This window comes from Aspergillus saccharolyticus (genome assembly GCF_003184585.1).
Source record: "Aspergillus saccharolyticus JOP 1030-1 unplaced genomic scaffold BP01scaffold_24, whole genome shotgun sequence".
Taxonomy (NCBI): Eukaryota; Fungi; Ascomycota; class Eurotiomycetes; order Eurotiales; family Aspergillaceae; genus Aspergillus; species Aspergillus saccharolyticus.
Window position 1 is genome coordinate 89293 of NW_020290634.1, and position 18995 is coordinate 108287.

General features: G+C 51.8%; 6 protein-coding genes across 6 annotated transcripts in view; 2 read left to right on the forward strand and 4 right to left on the reverse strand.

Moving 5' to 3' along the window:
• BP01DRAFT_402092 (YVTN repeat-like/Quino protein amine dehydrogenase) overlaps positions 1 to 2606 on the reverse strand; it is a gene marked incomplete at its 3' end in the record, with an annotated part of 3734 nt that extends 1128 nt beyond the window's left edge. Inside the window, exons 1-5 of the mRNA XM_025578634.1 lie at positions 2491 to 2606; positions 1958 to 2412; positions 1694 to 1873; positions 949 to 1621; positions 40 to 900 (exon numbers count right to left, since the gene is read on the reverse strand). Of these exons, the coding sequence (XP_025429748.1) occupies positions 40 to 900; positions 949 to 1621; positions 1694 to 1873; positions 1958 to 2412; positions 2491 to 2598 (2277 nt within the window). The 5' untranslated portion in view covers positions 2599 to 2606. The remainder of the gene's footprint in view (positions 1 to 39; positions 901 to 948; positions 1622 to 1693; positions 1874 to 1957; positions 2413 to 2490) is intronic.
• Positions 2607 to 4262: 1656 nt separating this feature from the next.
• BP01DRAFT_322506 (putative amino acid transporter) lies at positions 4263 to 6516 on the reverse strand. The gene is made up of 8 exons (XM_025572764.1): positions 6088 to 6516; positions 5955 to 6027; positions 5555 to 5886; positions 5355 to 5498; positions 4887 to 5299; positions 4791 to 4818; positions 4609 to 4724; positions 4263 to 4546 (listed from the first exon to the last, which is right to left on the reverse strand). Exons 1-8 carry the CDS (start codon positions 6263 to 6265, stop codon positions 4457 to 4459), a joined length of 1374 nt encoding a protein of 457 aa, XP_025429749.1. The 5' UTR covers positions 6266 to 6516; the 3' UTR covers positions 4263 to 4456.
• Positions 6517 to 11960: 5444 nt separating this feature from the next.
• Positions 11961 to 12405, forward strand: BP01DRAFT_384152 (uncharacterized protein; the record flags this gene model as incomplete). The annotated part of the gene is made up of 2 exons (XM_025577483.1): positions 11961 to 12135; positions 12191 to 12405. 2 exons carry the CDS (start codon positions 11961 to 11963, stop codon positions 12403 to 12405), a joined length of 390 nt encoding a protein of 129 aa, XP_025429750.1.
• A 504-nt stretch (positions 12406 to 12909) lies between these two features.
• Positions 12910 to 15411, forward strand: BP01DRAFT_278053 (uncharacterized protein; the record flags this gene model as incomplete). Its single annotated transcript, XM_025571421.1, has 1 exon — positions 12910 to 15411. A coding segment is annotated over one exon (2502 nt), but the record flags the coding sequence as incomplete, so codon positions are not given.
• Positions 15412 to 15715: 304 nt separating this feature from the next.
• On the reverse strand, positions 15716 to 16868 carry BP01DRAFT_343927 (Ldh family oxidoreductase; the record flags this gene model as incomplete). Its single annotated transcript, XM_025573537.1, has 1 exon — positions 15716 to 16868. The coding sequence occupies exon 1, from the start codon at positions 16781 to 16783 to the stop codon at positions 15716 to 15718; it is 1068 nt and encodes a 355-aa protein (XP_025429752.1). The 5' UTR covers positions 16784 to 16868.
• A 291-nt stretch (positions 16869 to 17159) lies between these two features.
• BP01DRAFT_402111 (uncharacterized protein) lies at positions 17160 to 18098 on the reverse strand (the record flags this gene model as incomplete). The annotated part of the gene is made up of 2 exons (XM_025578635.1): positions 17160 to 17869; positions 17960 to 18098. 2 exons carry the CDS (start codon positions 18096 to 18098, stop codon positions 17160 to 17162), a joined length of 849 nt encoding a protein of 282 aa, XP_025429753.1.
• Positions 18099 to 18995: the final 897 nt, after the last annotated feature.

Here is an 18995-nt window from a genome sequence, read left to right on the forward strand (position 1 = left end):
AGCTGAGGCCAGCAGCTTAGAGTTATGTGAGAAGATTACACAGCAGACTAGCTTATTATGACCCCGGAGCGTCTGTAGGCAGGCGCCACTGCTGGCATCCCATAGCCTGACAGTCTTATCTTGGGTAGCAGAGGCCAGCAGCTTGGAGTCATACGAGAAGATCACAGACTTGATCGAGCTCTTATGACCCTCGAGCATCTGCAGGCAGGTGCCGCTGCTAGTATCCCACAGTTTGACAGTCTTGTCTCGAGAAGCAGAGGCCAGCAGCTTAGAGTCATGCGAGAAGACTACAAATTCATGACCCTCGAGCGTCTGCAGACAGGCGCCGCTGCCGGCATCCCACAGCTTGACAGTCTTGTTTTGAGAAGCAGAGGCCAGCAGCTTAGAGTCATGTGAGAAGACCACTAACTTGACCCAGTCTTTATGACCCTCAAGCGTCCGCAGACAGGTGCCACTGTCGGCGTCCCATAGCTTAATAGTCTTATCCTGGGAAGCAGAGGCCAGTAGCTTGGAGTCATGTGAGAAGATCACAGACTTGATCAAGCCCCTATGACCCTCGAGCGTCTGTAGGCAGGCGCCGCTGTCGGCATCCCACAGCTTGATAGTCTTGTCTCGAGAAGCAGAGGCCAGCAGCTTAGAGTCATATAAGAAGACCACAGATTCATAACCCTCAAGCGTCTGCAGGCAGGCGCTCCAGTGTTCTTCCACGATATGTTTCTCACTTATCCACTGTAAGACCTTAGGCTTGAATTGACGTCTTGTGATACAGCTTTGTGGGCTGAAAATCATGGCAGAAGCATATACTTGAAGTGGATAATTCTCTATCATTGCTCTGTGGTATATAATAAAACGGTACGCATCTTGAACTCTTGAGATCACTTCTGTATCTCTTGTCATTGTCTAAGTTCAAGTAAGAATAAAATATTATCTATAATGATGGGATATTACCTTCAATAATAATTCTTTAAGCTTTAGCATTGATTTAGCTCCTTCTGATAACTCTCTGGTCAAGCTAAGAGCTTCAAGCCAATGGAGTAGATCCTGACGGAGAAAAGTATCGAGAAGCATCGTATCTGAGATTTGTATACTTGTCTCTTTATCGCTGAAGTAGTCATTGAGATGATCTGTCCAGTACACACATGCGTACCGAACTGTGCCCAGCGGATCTGGTTCTGGCTGGCTAATCTGAATAATAGAAACTGCAGGATCTCTAAGATTATATATATTCCGTTGTAATTTTGTATGAAGACTTTCCAAAGACTTAGAGAAGAGAGAGTAGTATATCTTCTGTATTCCATAAGGTGCAATACTGTGAGATGTGTGTTTCAGTAAAAAGTCTTGTACAGATTGATGAACTAAGGTGATTGTTTGATTTTGAAGAGTAAGAAAGGATCCACAGAGTTTCACAATCTCTCTGAGATCATCGTAGGTAACCTCGTCCTGTGATTCAAGATATAATAATAACTCGTCTAATGTGATAGGACGATAGACAGTTATGATGATTCCGAGCAATGACAGACATAGCTCAACATCATCATTCAAGTCCTGAATATTGCTGAACATTCGATGATAAAATTCATCAAGCCCAGGAGGGAAATCCTTAAGCTTTTTCTGTAAGTATCTTGCCGAGATATATTACAGCTGCTTACAAACTAAAGCAACCCAGAGAAAGGTTCCTTTTACATTCTATAACAAGTGATTTTCAGCCATCTTTCTCTTTTCAAGGGTGTATCTGTTTCTCTTTGACAACTCCTCTACTTTATACTTGATAAAGTAGTCAACAGCAGCAGCTAGATTGTCTTGGTTCAGCTCAAGCTGAATTCTGATTCCTTTTGTATTATCAAGATATTTCTCGATAATCGGCCAGTTTCGACTCGACACAATCCATTTCACATGTTAATGATCTGATGATTCCTCCTCAAGAAGTTCAAGAAGACTATTCAAATCAACAATACACTCATCCAGTGCATCAATCATTAGGTAGGTCTTCTTCATAGCTGGATCTCGGAGTATCTTCCGAAAGACACTGCGTAGTTCGAACCACCCATTCTCATTGTTAAGAAATTTCGCAGGAATGTGGTTCTGAAGTAGAGGCTGTTGCTTCCCAAGCATAGTAACAAGTCCTTGTAAAATCGCTGTAGCACTGTTTATACGAGTATTGGTGGCTTGACAGAAGAAGTAGACAATATTAATATCATCTTGGCTAGCTTTCTCTAAAAGCTCATTGATAATACCACAAATTAGCATTGTCTTGCCTTTACCAGGATCACCTTTGATCCAGAGAAATTGATTGCCTGCAGTGTATCTCCAATTTTTGAAATCATCGTGATCGAGCACCCAGCGGTAAGAGTCTCGAAGAAGGCCACCTTTCTCCTTTTCGATTCTCTGCTTATCAAGCTCAGGGTTGATAGCCTATAATACGAGAAAGGGTAAGTTTACTTCAGAAATACAATTCCCAATTAACCCAGTGGTACTGGATACCTCACTAACCTTTGAATCATCTAGTTGATTATAGTAATTGTTATTTATTTGACCAACATTTTGACCCAGCTGGAATCCAGCATTATAGCCGGCATAAGATGTTGTTGAGTTGTTCATCGTATCAGTAAGGATTCCAAAACGGTGTGGTATAACAGGACATGCAAGTTGAGACTAGACTTAAGGCCTTTATATGCAAGCTCTTTGGCCACGACACTCAGCTACCCCGCACCACAAAAAGCAAACATTGCGCAAGTAACCACAAGAATCATGATTTCAGCGCACTTTGTGTATGATACAAAAGTTTCTTGAGGCAGTTTGCTACTCACTCATATATAAGAATGGGATTTGAGGATGCTGGAAATAAGCAAGAGACAGGCATTTCTAGATGACGCGGGCAATGTCAAGAGAGGATGTTCGGCACGGCCACGTCTAAGCGGTGGGGCATTTTCGGTGAAAAGATCATAGCGTTGGGACAGTCATGCAGAACTTTGATATTATTGGGAAATATAGATGGCAAAGAGTCTTCAGTAGATGATTAGAATAATTTCGGCGAACTGACTCTAGTACTGGGAGAGATCTAATCTTTTCTTCATCTTCTTCTAAGGATCTATCTAAGCTTCCTCATAGCACCTTGCGTTGACGTATAAAGGGTACTGTTTGCGCGGATAGGTACTTGAAGTATGTGGATAGTAGAGTAGAAGAATAGACTAGATGAATACGTCGTTCCAAGGCGGGGTTCAGCTAAACTGTATGTATTAGAATCATGTAACGGCAAATGGCCCAACTATATTACTATATTTAGCGCCAGGATTGTCAGCTTATCTGTCTGTTGTAGGTGTAGGGTACTTTGAAGTATCTTATTATATAATTCTAAGTACTTCAGAAATATTATTAATTTAATCTTATGGTAATCGTCAGGGGGATGATATTAATACTACATCGGCGGCGGTTCTACTAGATACTAGAAACAAAGTTAGCTGATTTTTCTAGTTTATATATGATCTACTATCTATTTCTATCAAGTTCCATCGAATCATGTATACTTAAATTCTTTATACAAGGCTTCTTTGTATATTATATAAGAATTATGTATATGTGCAAATATAATACTGTATCATACTCGATACTCTGTAGGAGAAATACAGCAGTCTATTGTTCAAAATCGACACCCCAATAATAAATCTATGCTAATGGCTTGGCAGTGGGGCAAGGAAGTAATGATCAAACGTTTGTTGGTCAAACCGATTTCGAGAGAGGCTGTACCTGAGGTGGCGGGCCGTGCGTATGTGTGTGTTATTCTGTGTCAACTCAATGGTAGCTTTGAAATTGAGGAAGGTGGTGTTGTGTGGATGCGATGGAGAATTCGCATATTGTTGCTCGAATTAGGTTGTTGTGTGATGATCTTCCGTGTTGGGTGTAGACGAATACTGATAGCATATAATCTACTAATTTATTCTACTCGAGACCCGAATCCTATACACAACCGACAGACACCGGACATCCTCAGACAGCAAGGAAGGTCCAAATAAGCTAATCGATTCTAGCCCCATCTGCCATAATTCCAGATTAGACTCAGCCTCTGCTGCACTCGTCGATCCTCCAGGATCTACTACCTGGCGCAGTCCCATCTTCAATCCGTCCGTCCCGTGAATCAATCACCCCAGGGCTAATGTCTCACTGTTCTAACAACCCCACTACACCCATTTCTACGCACATATCATCCGAGAAGAACAACATCAATGCATACACTATGCACTCAAACTATGACTATGATCAAATGCCTGCTAGAAACACAAACCAACACCAACACCATCCAAAAAAACCCCAGACAGCACAGCTAAATCCGGGTCAGCTATGTATATGTATAGAGACGCATCATGCACGTATGTATAGATAGAAAAGAAAAGCAAAGAACAGTTCATCGCCAGCGGATCTTCCCCGCCCGCTTGCTTTCCCCGCCGAAACTTCCGGAAGGTCACGACTGAGCATTATTGGCGCAAGTCCAGCTGGCCGAGGAGGTGCTGTCGTGGATCGATTTGCCAGAGACATAGAGTCCGAGGCCGCACTGGTCTGGTCAGTATTATGCGCCTCCCATCGAGTGGCAATCAAGGGGCAGGGGGAGCTTACAATCGCGCACGCAATACCGAGGATAATTAAATTGACAATCGTCAGGAAGATCTTCGAGGCCGAGGCGGTGTATTGGCCTTTGTTCATGACCATCCACATGAGGGCGGGGATACCGTCTGAAGCAGATTAGTCTCATCGCACAGGAAGGCCCAAGAAAAAGGGGCAATCGGAAAAAAACTTACAACTGAACCAACTGCCGAAGAGGGAACACTATTCACGAGGGTTAGCGCGGTCATCCTCCCAAATTACCAACCGACACCACCGGACAGCTGGCTTACAATCAAACTCAACAAGTCATTGAACACAGGAATCGACTCGGCAATAATCCAGGCAATCACCCAGACTGCCAACGCGAGGCCGACCCACGAGCCCACCACCACCGGGTCGTTCGTGTGCATCCTGGGGGATCCTCGCCAGACGCGTACGAAGATGTACTTGCAGGCGACATGCCCGAAAATGACTCCAGCGATGATGACAGTCGGAATGGCGAGTCCGTAGGCGACCTTGCTCATGAGCGGACCGGCGGACGACAAGGCCGGAGACTTGACGTCCGGCCCGGCATACCGGTAGATCACCATGGCGGTGACGATGTACATGGTGGTATCGAGCACCTGCAACATCGCCAGGGACTTGGGGAAGTCGCGCACATCCTCCATCTCGGACATGATGCCGAAGAAAGCCACGTGGGCGACTGTCAACGTTAGTGTCGTTACAATCCCCGCCCTAAAAACGCAAGACATGCTTACTGAAAGCGAAGATGATGTTGGTGACGGCCAGGAAAGCATTCACAAAGGTGGGAGAGGTGGTGACATCGTTCTCAACGTGGGCCGGGGCTTCCACGCTGAGGGCAATCATCGTGGTGACAGTGGCGACGATGATACTCAGGCAGGCTTCATCTCGGTTAGTGCGAACGACCACCACACCCAGGAAGTTGGGGGGGACCTACAAACGATGGACATGTAGTAGACCTTGCCCATCGTGCGCGGGAGGGCAAAGATGCAACTAGCTACCAGACCGACCACCCCGAAGACAATGGTGCAGGTGCCGTGGCCAGTGATCGTGTTGAACAGAACCGTGAAGGTGAGCACGTGGCTGGACATCAGGAAGATACAGAACAATAGCTGGCCGACAAACATGATCTCGCGGCCGACACGACCCAGGAGCAGCTCGCCGGCGTCCCCCATGCTGTGGACCTGGGGATAGCGCAGCTTGAACTGTCCCATGACATAGCCGGTGTACCAGGAGATCCCGGACATACCGAGGATGATGAGAATCGAGCTGATCGAGATCCGTCAGACGGCACAACATGACATGACAGGGGGTTCCGATCGACTGGGCACACTTACGGAACAATCCCCAGCGTGGCCACGGCGGAGGGCAGGGACAAGATGCCCAGCGAGATGTTCTCGGCAATCATGACTAGGGCTAGTGTCAGAATGGCGGATCTTGGCGGACTGAACATCCAGAATCCAAACTCACGCATGCCGCAATTCCACCACTTCATCACTCGAAACTTGACTTCGGCCGTCTCTTCGTTGCCAAACGGGTCGTCGGCCGGGGGCGACTCATGGGGAGCGACCTTCTCGATCTTCTCGTCATCATCGTGGTACTGGTGGTGGGTGTCGAAAGCCTCGACATCTCGACCGTGGCTGGCCATCTTGCCGGAAAAAGATGAGAGTGGAGATGGGGGAGGCGAGGAGAGAGAAAAGCGCGTCTCGTGCAGAATTCGTCCAGCTACGATTTAAGTGAGAGAAAACACAATAACTTGAATCAAAGGACACAGCAACAATCAAGTCAACGGGCCAACTTTCAAGAAGGAGGAGGGAGAGAAGGGAGAGAAACAGAGGGGGAAAAGAAAAAGCTGGGGAGCCAGTGGTATAAGAAAAAAGCAACCCGGGCTGGCCGTCGTCGCAGTGCGATTCGAAACTGTCTCGTTGCATCCACGGCGGATCGGCAGATTTAGGCTTTTTCACGCTTGGGGGAATCTGTGTGGGGGGTTCAAGACTCTCGCCCCCAATGCAGTAACAATCCTCGCTGTAACAGGGTGGAGTCGTCCGGCCGAACCCAGAATCCGTCCGCTGATAATGAATCAATGTCTTGGTCCACCAGCAAATTGTGTCCGCAGTATCCATTGCTTTTACGTTTTATCAATGGGTTTCCCCTGCGACTAACCCCGGCCCCAGTGGTCCGGGACCTGATCTTGCATCCTGGCACAGCTGGCTGACAGCTGGGTGAGAGAGCACCAGCTGGGTTTAGAGCATGACAGCATAACCTCAGCCTGCATTGATCGACCTGCCGGAGAGATACTTGGGAGGGTGGGGGGTGAGCTATTGCTCCCGTACTTGCTCCCGCAAGACTGGGTTGTTGGTTGGTCCTGGACTACTCTGCAGTCGGTACATTCAATCTACGATGGCATGCCGTAGCAGAGAACAGCCCTAGATGCCCTAGATGGTCAAAGCTTGGCAATCTCGCTTACTGAGTGTCCTCTGGAAACATGCCAGTCTTATAGAAATTTTTTCCATGGAAAGACGGGGCTGACCCTCGATGTTATCAACAGGGAGAGGGATGTGATAATGGAGTTGGGTAAGAGGAATGGAGAAAGTGCCATTGAGTGAGGGACCGAAAGGGACGTGCATGCGAGAGGACGGGAAGCATCATGGGGAGAAGAAGCAGGAGTCTGTTCTGCATCCATGGCAATGAATGGAATATGGATTCTCGTTCATTCTTGCTCGATGCTGGGGCGGCAAAATGAAGAACCTTCAAGGGCAAAATCTGCGCCTCCCGAAGCCACTAGTCTTGATCCGGTGGCTCACTAGGCCTGAAAGGGGTCTAGCCGGGTATGAGCTAATCCGCATGCGGCCTGAAATGCCACCGCGCGTGGCTGACTCAGCTATCTGATGGAACTAAATTACTAACACTAAATCACTAAATCAACTGAAACCTATGCCTGAGGACACTACATGTCGCCTGCCTTTCCTCTTCCAGATAATCACTTGGGGACGAGAAGCGGAGATGAATTCCTCCGCCAAGCACAAGGAAGGAGAAATTCATTGCTCATGGAAAATGGCAGTGTCTGCCAGTCTAGCCAGTGGAAGGGACGGGGAGGGCTGAGCACGTCTCCACGTGCAGAGAAGCCCATTAGGGTTGGGTCAGTTGGGTCTGGTCATGGATCTGGGGAAAGAGAAAACCTATGGAAAAACGGCACCAAATTATTGTACACCCACTGCTCCCGATTCATCCAATGGCACTGCTGGCTCACCGGTGGCCGGACCTGTTGCATGCCCGGTGAAGAGCGCCGCACGCCCATTCCATTCTAGAAGGCGGCTAGTCTGGCAAACAACCGCTTGGCTCTCTGCCTTCTCCGGTGCCACTAACACTAACTTAACTATGAGCATACTTAATTTAACTAGTTACTAGTGATGATATCATGGGCAAGTCCAATAATCGTCAAAACCACCCAAGACAGAAGGCCAAAAAACCATGATTTCCCCGGGAATCCTCCCCAACCCCAAAGTGAGGGGCAACAAACCGGTTCAATCTGGGGAATCAGAGGCATCTCGTGGGCGTTGTTTACGCAACTCCAACAAAGGGAGACCAACCGGTCGGTGAATGGGGAGCCCAAAGGGGCAGTGCGCAGGAGTGATGCCGTAACAGCAATTCCGCCCATTCGTTCTGCTGAACATCCCGGCTCCCGGCCCGGCTCCGGTCTGTTTTGCCCTGCACTTCCGTCCTTACACCGCCCGGCCTCACGGGCCCCCCCCCGATCTGCCGTCCACTTTTCCTCTCTACAATACTGTATACCTGGGTATAGTTAGTACTGACATCTATACACATCCATTTCCCTTCATGCAACCGGAGATAACCACAGCTGATCAGAAACCACCGCAAAAGTAACCCATTCGGGATCTACTGTGCACAACTCCTAACACCCGATACCCGGAGATACCCTCAACCAAAATCCCCGAGTCGCCTTTTTTTTTTTTTTTTTTTTTTCAGCGAGGAGAGACCACCTGGCAACGATGCAACCTGGGGTACAGCCAGGAGGTTGCCCCCATCTCTCTCTCGCCGAGCATCCGGACTCAACAAGACCCAAATCTCTCTCTACTACAGCGGGGAATGACAACCCGTCGCTTACTCGGCAGACCCGAGGAGCAAACTCGTATCTTTGCTCCCTTGCCTCCTTCTCCACGACCGGATCCACCAGACTACCTACCGACTGGCAGCTGCCTGATGACACTGGAACCAGGGAGAGAAGTCGAGATGTTTCATTCAAATCCGAGTTGATTAGAGCCCAACTCACGTAAGCGTCCTCTGGGACTTACAGGTGCCGTGGTGTTCCGGACTTAATTACGCTTCTGCTCGTTTACGCTCCTGGGCGGGTTGCGCGCTATCCAGATCGTACCCCAGCTACCGCATCAGCTTGGCGTCATTCTTGAGTTGGACTCCATTGTAGACGATAGACGATGGGAATCATCGAGGTGCTGTTGTCAGCGGTCGCGGGATGCGGAGACAGTGGGTGTTGCTCTTCGCGAATGACCTCATGTAGCCCATCCGTGCTCATCACCACAAACCTGGGTCTGATAAGCAGACTCGACGAGCAGAGAGAGCGGCCTGCGTAGTACTGGTCATCTCTTTGAATGCTCTGGGACGTAAGCAGAAGATTCGAGAGATTGGCGGTTTCACTTCGCTAGATGGTCGCGAGTTGCCCGAAGGATATGGATATGTGACGACTTGCGGTTCTGGATTGGCTGTAGACTACTCCGTACTCCGTCCAGCTTTGCGGTCTCTGAGCTGACCTAGTGGCGACAGTGGCAAGATACGACTGCTGATCAGGGTGGACTCGATATGCCGTGCATCACGAATGCTGAAGTGCAGGGATGCATACAGCCCCTAGACAAAGTCCCACCTCCTGCATACAACAACGAATAAGAGTCATCGCTATCAACTCTCAACTTCGCATTTATAATCATAGCAAAGGTCAACAAAACGAAGTCCCATCAGTAGCGCCCCGATCAGGCATTATACGGCAGGGTTCTCTATACAGCCGATCACCGGCTAGCCCTAGCCGGTCGAGATAAGTGAGTCAAGGAGACTGAGATTGTTTGTCAAACGCGATAAAACTCAAGAATCGGGTGGCTAACCCTAAACATCATTTTCCTTGCTATTCCTTTGCCAATTCTTTGCCAATTCACCGATGCCGCTACCGGCAGGACCTGCCAGCTGGGATTTGTCGGCATCGTAGTTCAGCTGCTGTTCAGGCTCAGTGCCTCATGTGCTTGCACCATATTATGATGAGGTTTCTTAACCAGACACATATCGTTCTCAGCTGGAGTCTCTAAGACTTCGATCCCCTAACTGACGCTACAAGGTAAAATATCCCCATTGGACTGTCTGCGTAGGCGTGGTGCTCTTTTGCCCAATTTCCCAAGCCGCGTTTCCAGTCCGTGAAGTCTAAGATACTGCACTGAGTGCACAGATGCTGAAACTTAATGAGATACTCACATGGCTTATGGATCCCCCGGCAATGGCCTCTACTAGAGCATCCTACCATTCACTCAACCTCGACTTCCAGGCTCATCCATTGCTTACCTACCAATAGCCATCCCGCCTTTGCTCATCTCTCCACCTACTCAATTACTTTGCTACTGTTTCTATTCGATGTGATTGTCGTAGCATATAGTCGAGCCCAACAACAACCTGCGCGATGACACGTCTATGGCGGCGGTGACCGGAACCTATCATACTATCCTCAAGCCTCAACTTCAGGTATCGGCGGCGATGACCCTCTGCCTTGAGACTCTTGACGTCATTCTAGTCCGCTGTTTGACTAAGTCACTGTCACTGTTCAGAGAATGACTCACTTGTCGCCCAATCTGAGGAGTCTCCTTCCGTAACGACAATGTCCTCTGGCTCGACCCCATCGGTGGAAGATGATTGATCTGTCGGCCAGGGGGCATCATATCGGGTTGTCCTGTAGTCATTTGTGTGTTTGGGTCTGAAGGTATCAGGGAGGGTGCATTGCTGATGTGTGATTGCGTGTAGATATTTGTCCACGCGGGGATAATGTACCTCGTATTGTCTATTACTCGAGGATCTATCCGGAGGGAAGGAAGAGGAGGAGACATCAAAGACGCAGAGTCGAGCTGCCATCGTAAAGTGATGCGGCAACGGCACAGCACCTGCATCCTTGATCGCTAATCTCATAGAAGGGATTCAGAAAATAGAGCCCTATCTCATGACGATTATATATAACAGAACTCGGACGCTCACGTACTTTATGGTTCTGACTGCCTGTTACGCATGCTACCCTAACCATTTCATACAAGTGACTGTGACCCCCCCAGATTCAATAGTAGATTCCATTCAAGACTAACCATACGCTCCGATTATCCACTGTAGAACACCCGTTTGATAGATAGCAGCAAGTAATCCAATCATCATCTTCAGTTATAATGAACCGCACTCAATCCGCTGTCAGACCAATGTGCGCCTCGGAAATGTCCTAGGGCATGCCATGGCGTGCCCAGAACGCTAAGGCGACGACGACAACGCCAACTTCGCTCACAAGAGATACAAGACAGCTCAGACGACAATGACAGGAAGATGGCAAATAGGTATGAAGGGACTCTTGGCGCTGCGGGAGGTTGCCATGTCAGGGTTGGCTTGCACCATCTGCCCGCAGATTGTGTTATCGCCTGTACCACCGTCACCACACCAGCACGAGCAAGCTGTTAAGCATCTCCCCGAAATTAAATTATTTTGCTATCTCTGATTCATGGAATATTCTGATTCAAGCGACCCAGCAACCTGTATTGAAGCGCGATCATAGTCCCGAAGGTGGTGGGAGATGCGAGCCCGATCGCAGCTGCCTCGATCACGCCTCCACTACTAGTATGCAGCGGGGTGCTTCTTTGTTTTCGGAGCTTATACCAAACTGGATAGTCCAAGTCAAGTATCAAGAAGATATCCACTGAAAGTGCACGATGGTCCCTTCGCCCACAAGAGTCTTTGATCTTGTAGATGATCTCCCGATTGACGAAAGTGGAGGAATCTCATAGACAAGAGCATCACCAAGACCTGCACCCTGAGCAGCACCACCAGAACCTTTGCATCTGATCCCTGTCCCATGATCAAACACACAATCCCAACATTGAGTTGAGTAATGTATTGTATCATTGTATACTACAGGGAGGCAGCGGACTCTGCCAAGCACCAAGCACTGCGGGATCCGGAACCTAAACCACTTCGGGCTTAGATTCCGCTCAGCAGTTCGGACGGTGGAAACTAGTCCCCTTTATGGGATATCGGGGTTTCCAGGGCAAGGCGGGTGTTGTCTCGTGAAGTTACAGATTATGCTGTTGCAACGGAGTGGGAGGTTGATTTCTAAGCAGAAGCAGCAGGGTCGTCGGGGTGGTCCTGCTGCGGGCTGGGACATCACTACCGTGGACGAGCTGTACAGGACCGCTCAGACGGACGGGCCGCCTAACCTGGACAACGGGCTGATCAACGACACGAATGGTGATGAGGGTGATGGCTACGCCCATCAGGCGGGCTACTGCTTTCAACACCTCGTTCGTGGCAGGGACTTCCTACCGACTGCGCGCGTACAACGCCGCCGTCGACACCCATGTCGAGTTCATGCTCGACAATCACACGATATCACCTACACGGCCACGACTTCTCCATCCTGGCGCAGGGAAGTGGGACGTACGCTGGGGTCAGCCCGTTCGTCTCCACCTTTGGAACCAGCAGGCTGCCAGAAAACGGGCATTTGGTGCTCGCGTTTCTGACGGATAATCCGGGGCGTGGTGGATGTATTGCCATATTGGGTGGCATACGGAGGAGGGGGTTTGCGATGCAGTTTGTGGAGCGGTATGAGGAGGTGTGATGGGGTAATCGTGTCAGCTCGCTGCTTGCTTGCTTTGTGTTCAGGTATATCGCGATTTACTCCTGCTGAACGGCTGAGATGTCTTTGTTGCGGAGGTGGATATGGGTTTCTTTCTTGAAGAGGTACTTTCTCCATCCCAGCACAATGCCATGCCCGTCAAATAATGAGCAGCAGATGCACAGCCGGTGGATTTCTTGGAGATGCAAATTATAAAGATCTCGATCTTCGCAGGCGACGTTCCTTACTCCATCACCGGACTTCAGAGCACCTTAATCAGATTTCCCTTTTCCCTTGCAATGGTTTTCGGACTTTACCCCATCATCCTCCGCTCCGTCCGCGCGCAGAGTCGGGCTGGCGCCATCGACTACAGCAAACTCAGCGAGGAGGAGTTGTATGAAACCCTCGAGCACGACTTCGATCCGACCGACCGCGCGAGTGTCTACAGCCTCCTTGATCTCGGCTTTCCCGCGGAAGACCTTCCCATGCCCGCTGTCCAAGCCTCGGAGGCCGCTTGCCGCGAAGCACGCGCCCTGTCGGACGAGATATTTGACAGCTACAACACACTCCACGCAATTCTGCAGCGTCATGAGGAGACCCTGCGCCGGCGCTGGTGCAAGCGGAACCAGGAGCAGAGACGCAAGGTCGTCCTGGGCACGTGGCCCGACATGGCGCCCACGCACCGGCCGGATTTTCATGCATGGAGGCGGGAGCTGGAGGCCGCCCAAGACAAAGACAAAAGCCCCAAGTATCGCGACTACTACTTGCTGCCGTACATCAATCAGGAGGACCTGGTCACCAAGCAGCAGGTGTTGCCCCTGCTGCTCAACTCGCGGGGTCGCCACCCGCCCTCGTGCTTTGCTGCGAGGGATCATGAAGCCATGCGCGTGGGGTTGGAGATGCGGGCCATCAGGCCCGTCTTTGTCGCGGGATTCACCATGCTGCTGAACGGATTAGCCGAGAATACGCGCCAGTACGGGGAGCTGCTGAGCTGGAAGCAGCATCGCCAGGCGGCTTTCCTGGCCGTCAGACGAAAGCAATTCCACGTCGGGGACGGGCTGCTGGTGCTGGAGGCACAGGCACGGGTGCTCTCGTTTCTGGTGAATTGTTGTCGCCAGCTTCTGCAGACGATCCCAGACCAAGACTTGCTCGCCGATCACCTCTTCCCCATCCTGCCGGAGCCCCCTGACATGGCGCATGCCAGCGGGGACGGGTTCGCCGCACTCACGGTGCTGGCGGCGGAGGCACCGTATCGCCCTCCTGCACAGCTGGATCTTGGACGCATGGAATCCCTGCTCGCAGCCCGCACGGCCGCGGCGGAGGACCATCTCTGGGCTCTGCGTGAGGACCCGGACTACTTCGCGAAGACGCTGCACGAGGTGAAGGAGCATCGAGCCGAGCTGCGCGATAATACAGTCTGCCTGGAGGACGAGAGATGCCCCGCAGGCGAGGCGGGACAAAGCATTCTGCTGGCGCGGACGCTGGGGCACACCGTTCACGATGCGTGCACCGCTGTCGAGGTCTTCTCGGACCTTACGCATCAGGCGCAGGAGCTGATCAAACTCCAATCTCGCTACGAGCAGCAGCAGCAGCAAGCGATCCCTGTCACGCAAAACCTGCTCGAGAAGTTCCTCACGCCGCTCTTGTTCTTTAAATACAGCCTCCTCGATGCAGCCGGCTGGACAAGCTATACTCTGCTTCATGCATTGCCTGCCGCGCCATCCCTGCGCAGGTTTCTCGTCGCTGAGCCCGACGGACGGGGTTACAGTCTGCGCTCCGTGCCGAAGATGCGCACGAAGGAACTATACCTGTTCTTCCTCTTCGAGTTGATCTGTAAGGACCCAGATACCGTGCCCCTGGCGGGGACGCCTATCCTCGTTGACGAGCTGGAACGCCTGCTCGAGTGCGAGCCCGCCCTCCGCGATCTGCTGAGCCCCTACATCCAGGACACAGTGTCCAACCTCTCGATCCTCATGCAGTGCCTGAACCAGCTGGCCCAATACCAGCCCTGGGCCCGGAGCTGGGAGGTCGAGATGCGCAACCGCGAGCGCGAGTTCAGACAGGAGTACGCACGGCGCACGCGGCCCTGGAACGCCCTGACCGAGTCTACCAGGAGGACCTTTGTCGAGACCCATCCGCCATGTGCAGTTGTCCGGCTGGGCGACCCGGCTCGAAACCATTTCGCCTATCCAGTCACCAAACCCCGCAACCGAAAGAACGTTGAGACCCTGCGCCGCGCCGAAGCAAGGCTGGACGCATTCTGGGCGCTGGCCGATCAGGGGATTGCCTTCAGCGTCGACCGGGGCCCGGCGTCATATCGACTCCTGTTCGAGGGGTCGCGGACTCTCCAGCGGACGCCGGCGTGGGAGGAGCCAGAGCCAGCGCCAGCGCAGGCCGACCCACCAGCCAACCTCGACGCTGCTGAGCAGTTCCACTCGCACCCACCCCTCCCATTAACAGCCCCGTCAAGCCAGCCCCCAACCGAGAACCTGAAAAGTACCCTTCAGCCGCCGCTGCCGGCGAGAATCAACGCCAAAACCCGCGGCGCCCCACGGCCCTCGCAGGAGGAAGCGGGACACCCCAACCCGAGCGCGGACGACGCTCCAGACGATCGGACGATTCCCGTGAATGTACGCGCGTATCAAACGTTTCGGATGCTGTTCTTTGACCTGGAGGTCACATCTCGACCGGGGGAGATCCCGTGGAATGACTTCCTGCATGCTATGGTCACGGCCGGGTTCACGGCGATGAAACTGTATGGGTCGGTGTGGCAGTTCGAGCCGAGCTGGAGTCAAGCCAGACGCAGTATTCAGTTCCATGAACCCCATCTCCGGGGAAAGTTGTCGTTCACTGCAGCCAGGCGGTTTGGCCGGAGGCTTTACCGGGCGTATGGGTGGCATGGGGGGCTGTTTGTTCTGGCAGAGGATCAAGACTAGGGTTTCTCGCTATCCTCTGTCTTCTGTCATATAGTAACAAATCAGTTAGTAAGACTCTTTCGACATGATATATTTGCTCATAGTATGTTTACAAAACACTACTTCACTCTTTTAGGTTGAAACTGGACAGTCAACTCAAGTCACGAGTACTGAGTTAGGGCTGACTGGCATACTTGTGTATACGCAACAAATTGTCAAGTACTGTATGTATGCTCGTGTCACAGCATCTGAATGTGCATGCTGATAACCTCAACTACTCCTGTCATTCGACGACCTTGAACTTCATTCAATGATCCTTTACAATTAATCCCTCCACCCCCACCCTCTCCGCCTCCGCATTCAGCGCCCGGATCTCCGCCTCCGCCAAGGGAATTCCCTCCTTCAACCTCCGCTCCTTCATTTCCAACTCAATCTCTCCGGGATAATAAATCCTCTCCACCCCTTGCATCCTCTCCCCGCCGACCACCTTCTGATACAAGTAATCCATGCGACTCTTAAATTCCTCCAACCCGACAAACAAATCCGGCTTGATAGCCACAATGAAATGCCCCACATCCGCTTCTCGCGAGGGGTCATACGGGCCCGTGACCCCCCCGGCAAACGCACTGCCAGACAGGACCCCAGAAAACACATCCATCATGATAGCCAGCGCCGACCCCTTGGGCCCCCCTATCGGCAACATGACCCCCTCCAGCGCCCGGGCCGGGTCCGTGGTGCGATTCCCCGCCGCATCCAGCGCCCAGTCCTCCGGAATCGGTTCGCCCCGCCGGAGCGCCTTGTAGATCTTCCCCCGCGCCGCCACACTCGGCGCCATATCCAGAATAAACGGCGGCGCGGATCCCGCCGGCGCACCGCACGCGATCGGACTGACCCCCAGCAGTTTCTCCCGCCCGCCCCACGCCGGTAACGCCGGGGAGGAGTTCGTGAACACCAGACTCAACATGCCGGCGTCGACCGCCTGCTGGACCAGCCACGCGGACATGCCGAAGTGGTTGCTGTGCTTGACGGACACAAACCCGATCCCGAACTCGCGGGCGATGGCAATGGCGTGGTCCATGGCGCGGTGGGCGGCCACAAAGCCGAAGGCGTTGCGGCCGTCCACCGAGGCCACCACCGGGGTGATTTGCGTGAGGGTCGGGGTGGCGGAGGGGTTGAGCACCCCTTGCCGGATGCGCGCCATGTAGCTTGGAATGCGGTTGCTGCCGTGCGTGTCGACCCCGCGCAGATCGGCTTGGATCAGGCAGTTGGCGATGATGGTGGCGTCAGCAGGGGAGACGCCGTTGGCGGTGAGGATGCGGTGGACGAGGGCGGAGAGGGTGGTGTGGGGGATTGGGTGGAGATTTGGTTCTGCCATGTTGGTGTGTGTGTTGGGTGATTGAGTGGTGACTAAGTAGTGTGGATGGGTGAGGTTATTGTGGATTGGGGTGCAGAGGGAGATGTGATGTGGTGATGTTTGTTGCCGGGAGTTGAAGTAAATTACTGGGAAATGTTCGGATCTGCCCCGCGGCGGACGGAGGTCGGCCGACCGAACACTTCGGATGCATTCCGCGGGGGGTGCGGTTGTGATTGGTTGGTGGTATACATACATACTATACGGAGTATAAGTATAGGTACTTCTCTACAGAATCTCGGTCTACAGTGTATACCTACCTACCTATCTACACAATGAACCAGACATAATTCCATCATCAGTATTATCTACCCATCTCGGTCATGATGATCCATCAGAATTACAAAACAGCCCTCACCCGCTCCCCCCCCATTTCCTCCATGAACCCCACCACCCCCCGCAACTCCCCCACCCCCCTTGGCACATCATGTCCATTCCCATGTACCAGCGTCCTCGCCAGCTCCCTCTCACACAACCGCACCGCCCACTGCGACGCAACCCTCAATCCCCTCGGCTCATTCTCCCCCCACACATGCAAGGTCGGAATCCCGAGTCTCGTCACCACGACCTCCGGATCCAGCAGCAACGGCGTCTCCTCGACCGGCCGATCCAGGAAGAACGCCCTGGACGCCTGCGTGATGGGATGAACGCAATCCAGCAACCGTGAAAGCGCCGTCGTGACTGTTCGGACTCTTTCCGGCAACGTGGCGAACTGCGCGTACTCGCACGAGCGGACTTTCGCCCAGTCTTCCAGCCGGAGATCCGGATATAACGTGTCCACGAACGCGGGATCCGCGGCGCAGGCAAAGATACTGGAGAAGAAGACGGCGAAACGGAAGGGATAGGCCGTGGATGGGACACCCTGTGCGGCAAAACTCTCCAGGAGATACGACAGCGCGAGGGCCGCGCCGTGACTGAAGCCGATCACCCCGTCGAAAGGGCCCTGGGTGCGGATGGTGTGGTCGAGGAGGGTGTAGGCCTCGCTGGTTTCGGTGGGGGACATGCAGCGGGCGTAGCAGTTGAAGGGGCCGGGGAATTTCCGGTCCAGGCCTGGTGGAGAATACATACGGTACGTTACTATGGGGGGTTCCCGTAATGGGGGCAGTGAAGATGTGGGCTGGTGCTCGCTGCTAGACTCACCCACAGCCGGAAGACACTCGATGCCACCGCGCAGGAAGATGAATTCCCAATGCGGGGGGGCGTGTTGGCGCAGGCCTGCTAGCTGCTGTTTCATGCTAGCGGGGTTGGTGCCGTAGCCGTGGAGGCAGAGGATGCGCATTGCTGGTGATTATCCCTGGAATGGATGCTGGTGTGGGTGATTGTGACTTTGATTGCGGTCCGTGCAAGGAGTAGTTCGCCATCTTATAATCGTGCGTGGCGAGGAATCGCCCCTGTCGGCATAAATTGCCATTTACATCTCTTTCAGCTCTGCTGTAGTATCGGCTAAATTAGCCATCTCTACAGCAGGCAATAGCCGCCATTATGAAAATGCGATTCTCCTGATCAAGTCCTTTCACCGACGGGTTTATTATCCTCTTGAATTGTATCATATTACTGATTCCTTTCACTTAATCTGAATATACTTATTTACTTATATATACCTTGTTCAATCAGCTACTCGTTCTAAGTACCATACAGAGGTTGTCAGGACTAGTAGCTAAAGATAAAGCTAAGCGGGTCGAATAGCTTTATAGATCTTATCTTCTAGTACTTCTGCTCCTCTATACAGATTATCTATAGTAGTATCCTGGTTTGGCCCGGTAGCTAGTTAGTTCCGCTATCTGTTTCCGCCTTCAGTAGATATCTTATACATAATAGCTTCATTTACTTAACTAACTTATAATTGTTATATCATCTTAAATATCTTTTATTTTAGCTTCATAATACCCCTAGCTATACAGAATATCTATATACAGTATTTTAAGTAAGACTCATACCTCTGTGTAGTACTTAGAACTAACAGCTGAAAAATAAAGCTAAGTAATGTATATATCTAGTTTAGAAAGAGATTGATCATGTTAGTAGAAACACCAAAGAATCCAATATCGGCTACAGAAAGTTTGTATTTGCAGAATGGCGGCTATTGGCTGCTGTAGATACGGACACGACAGCAAACGCTCAGCTGGGCGGTTGTGACTTTGATTGATCCCCGCTTCTGCAGAGATAAGCTCGTCTT

Bases quoted from the DNA above. Each gene is read 5' to 3' on its own strand.
- BP01DRAFT_322506 (XM_025572764.1), bottom strand. From the start codon at position 6,265: ATGGCCAGCCACGGTCGAGATGTCGAGGCTTTCGACACCCACCACCAG. The intron at 5,887-5,954 runs GTAAGTGTGCCC...GATCTCGATCAG, and splicing joins GCCACGCTGGGGATTGTTCC to CTCGATTCTCATCATCCTCG. The intron at 5,300-5,354 runs GTAAGCATGTCT...TAACGTTGACAG, and splicing joins CAACATCATCTTCGCTTTCA to TCGCCCACGTGGCTTTCTTC.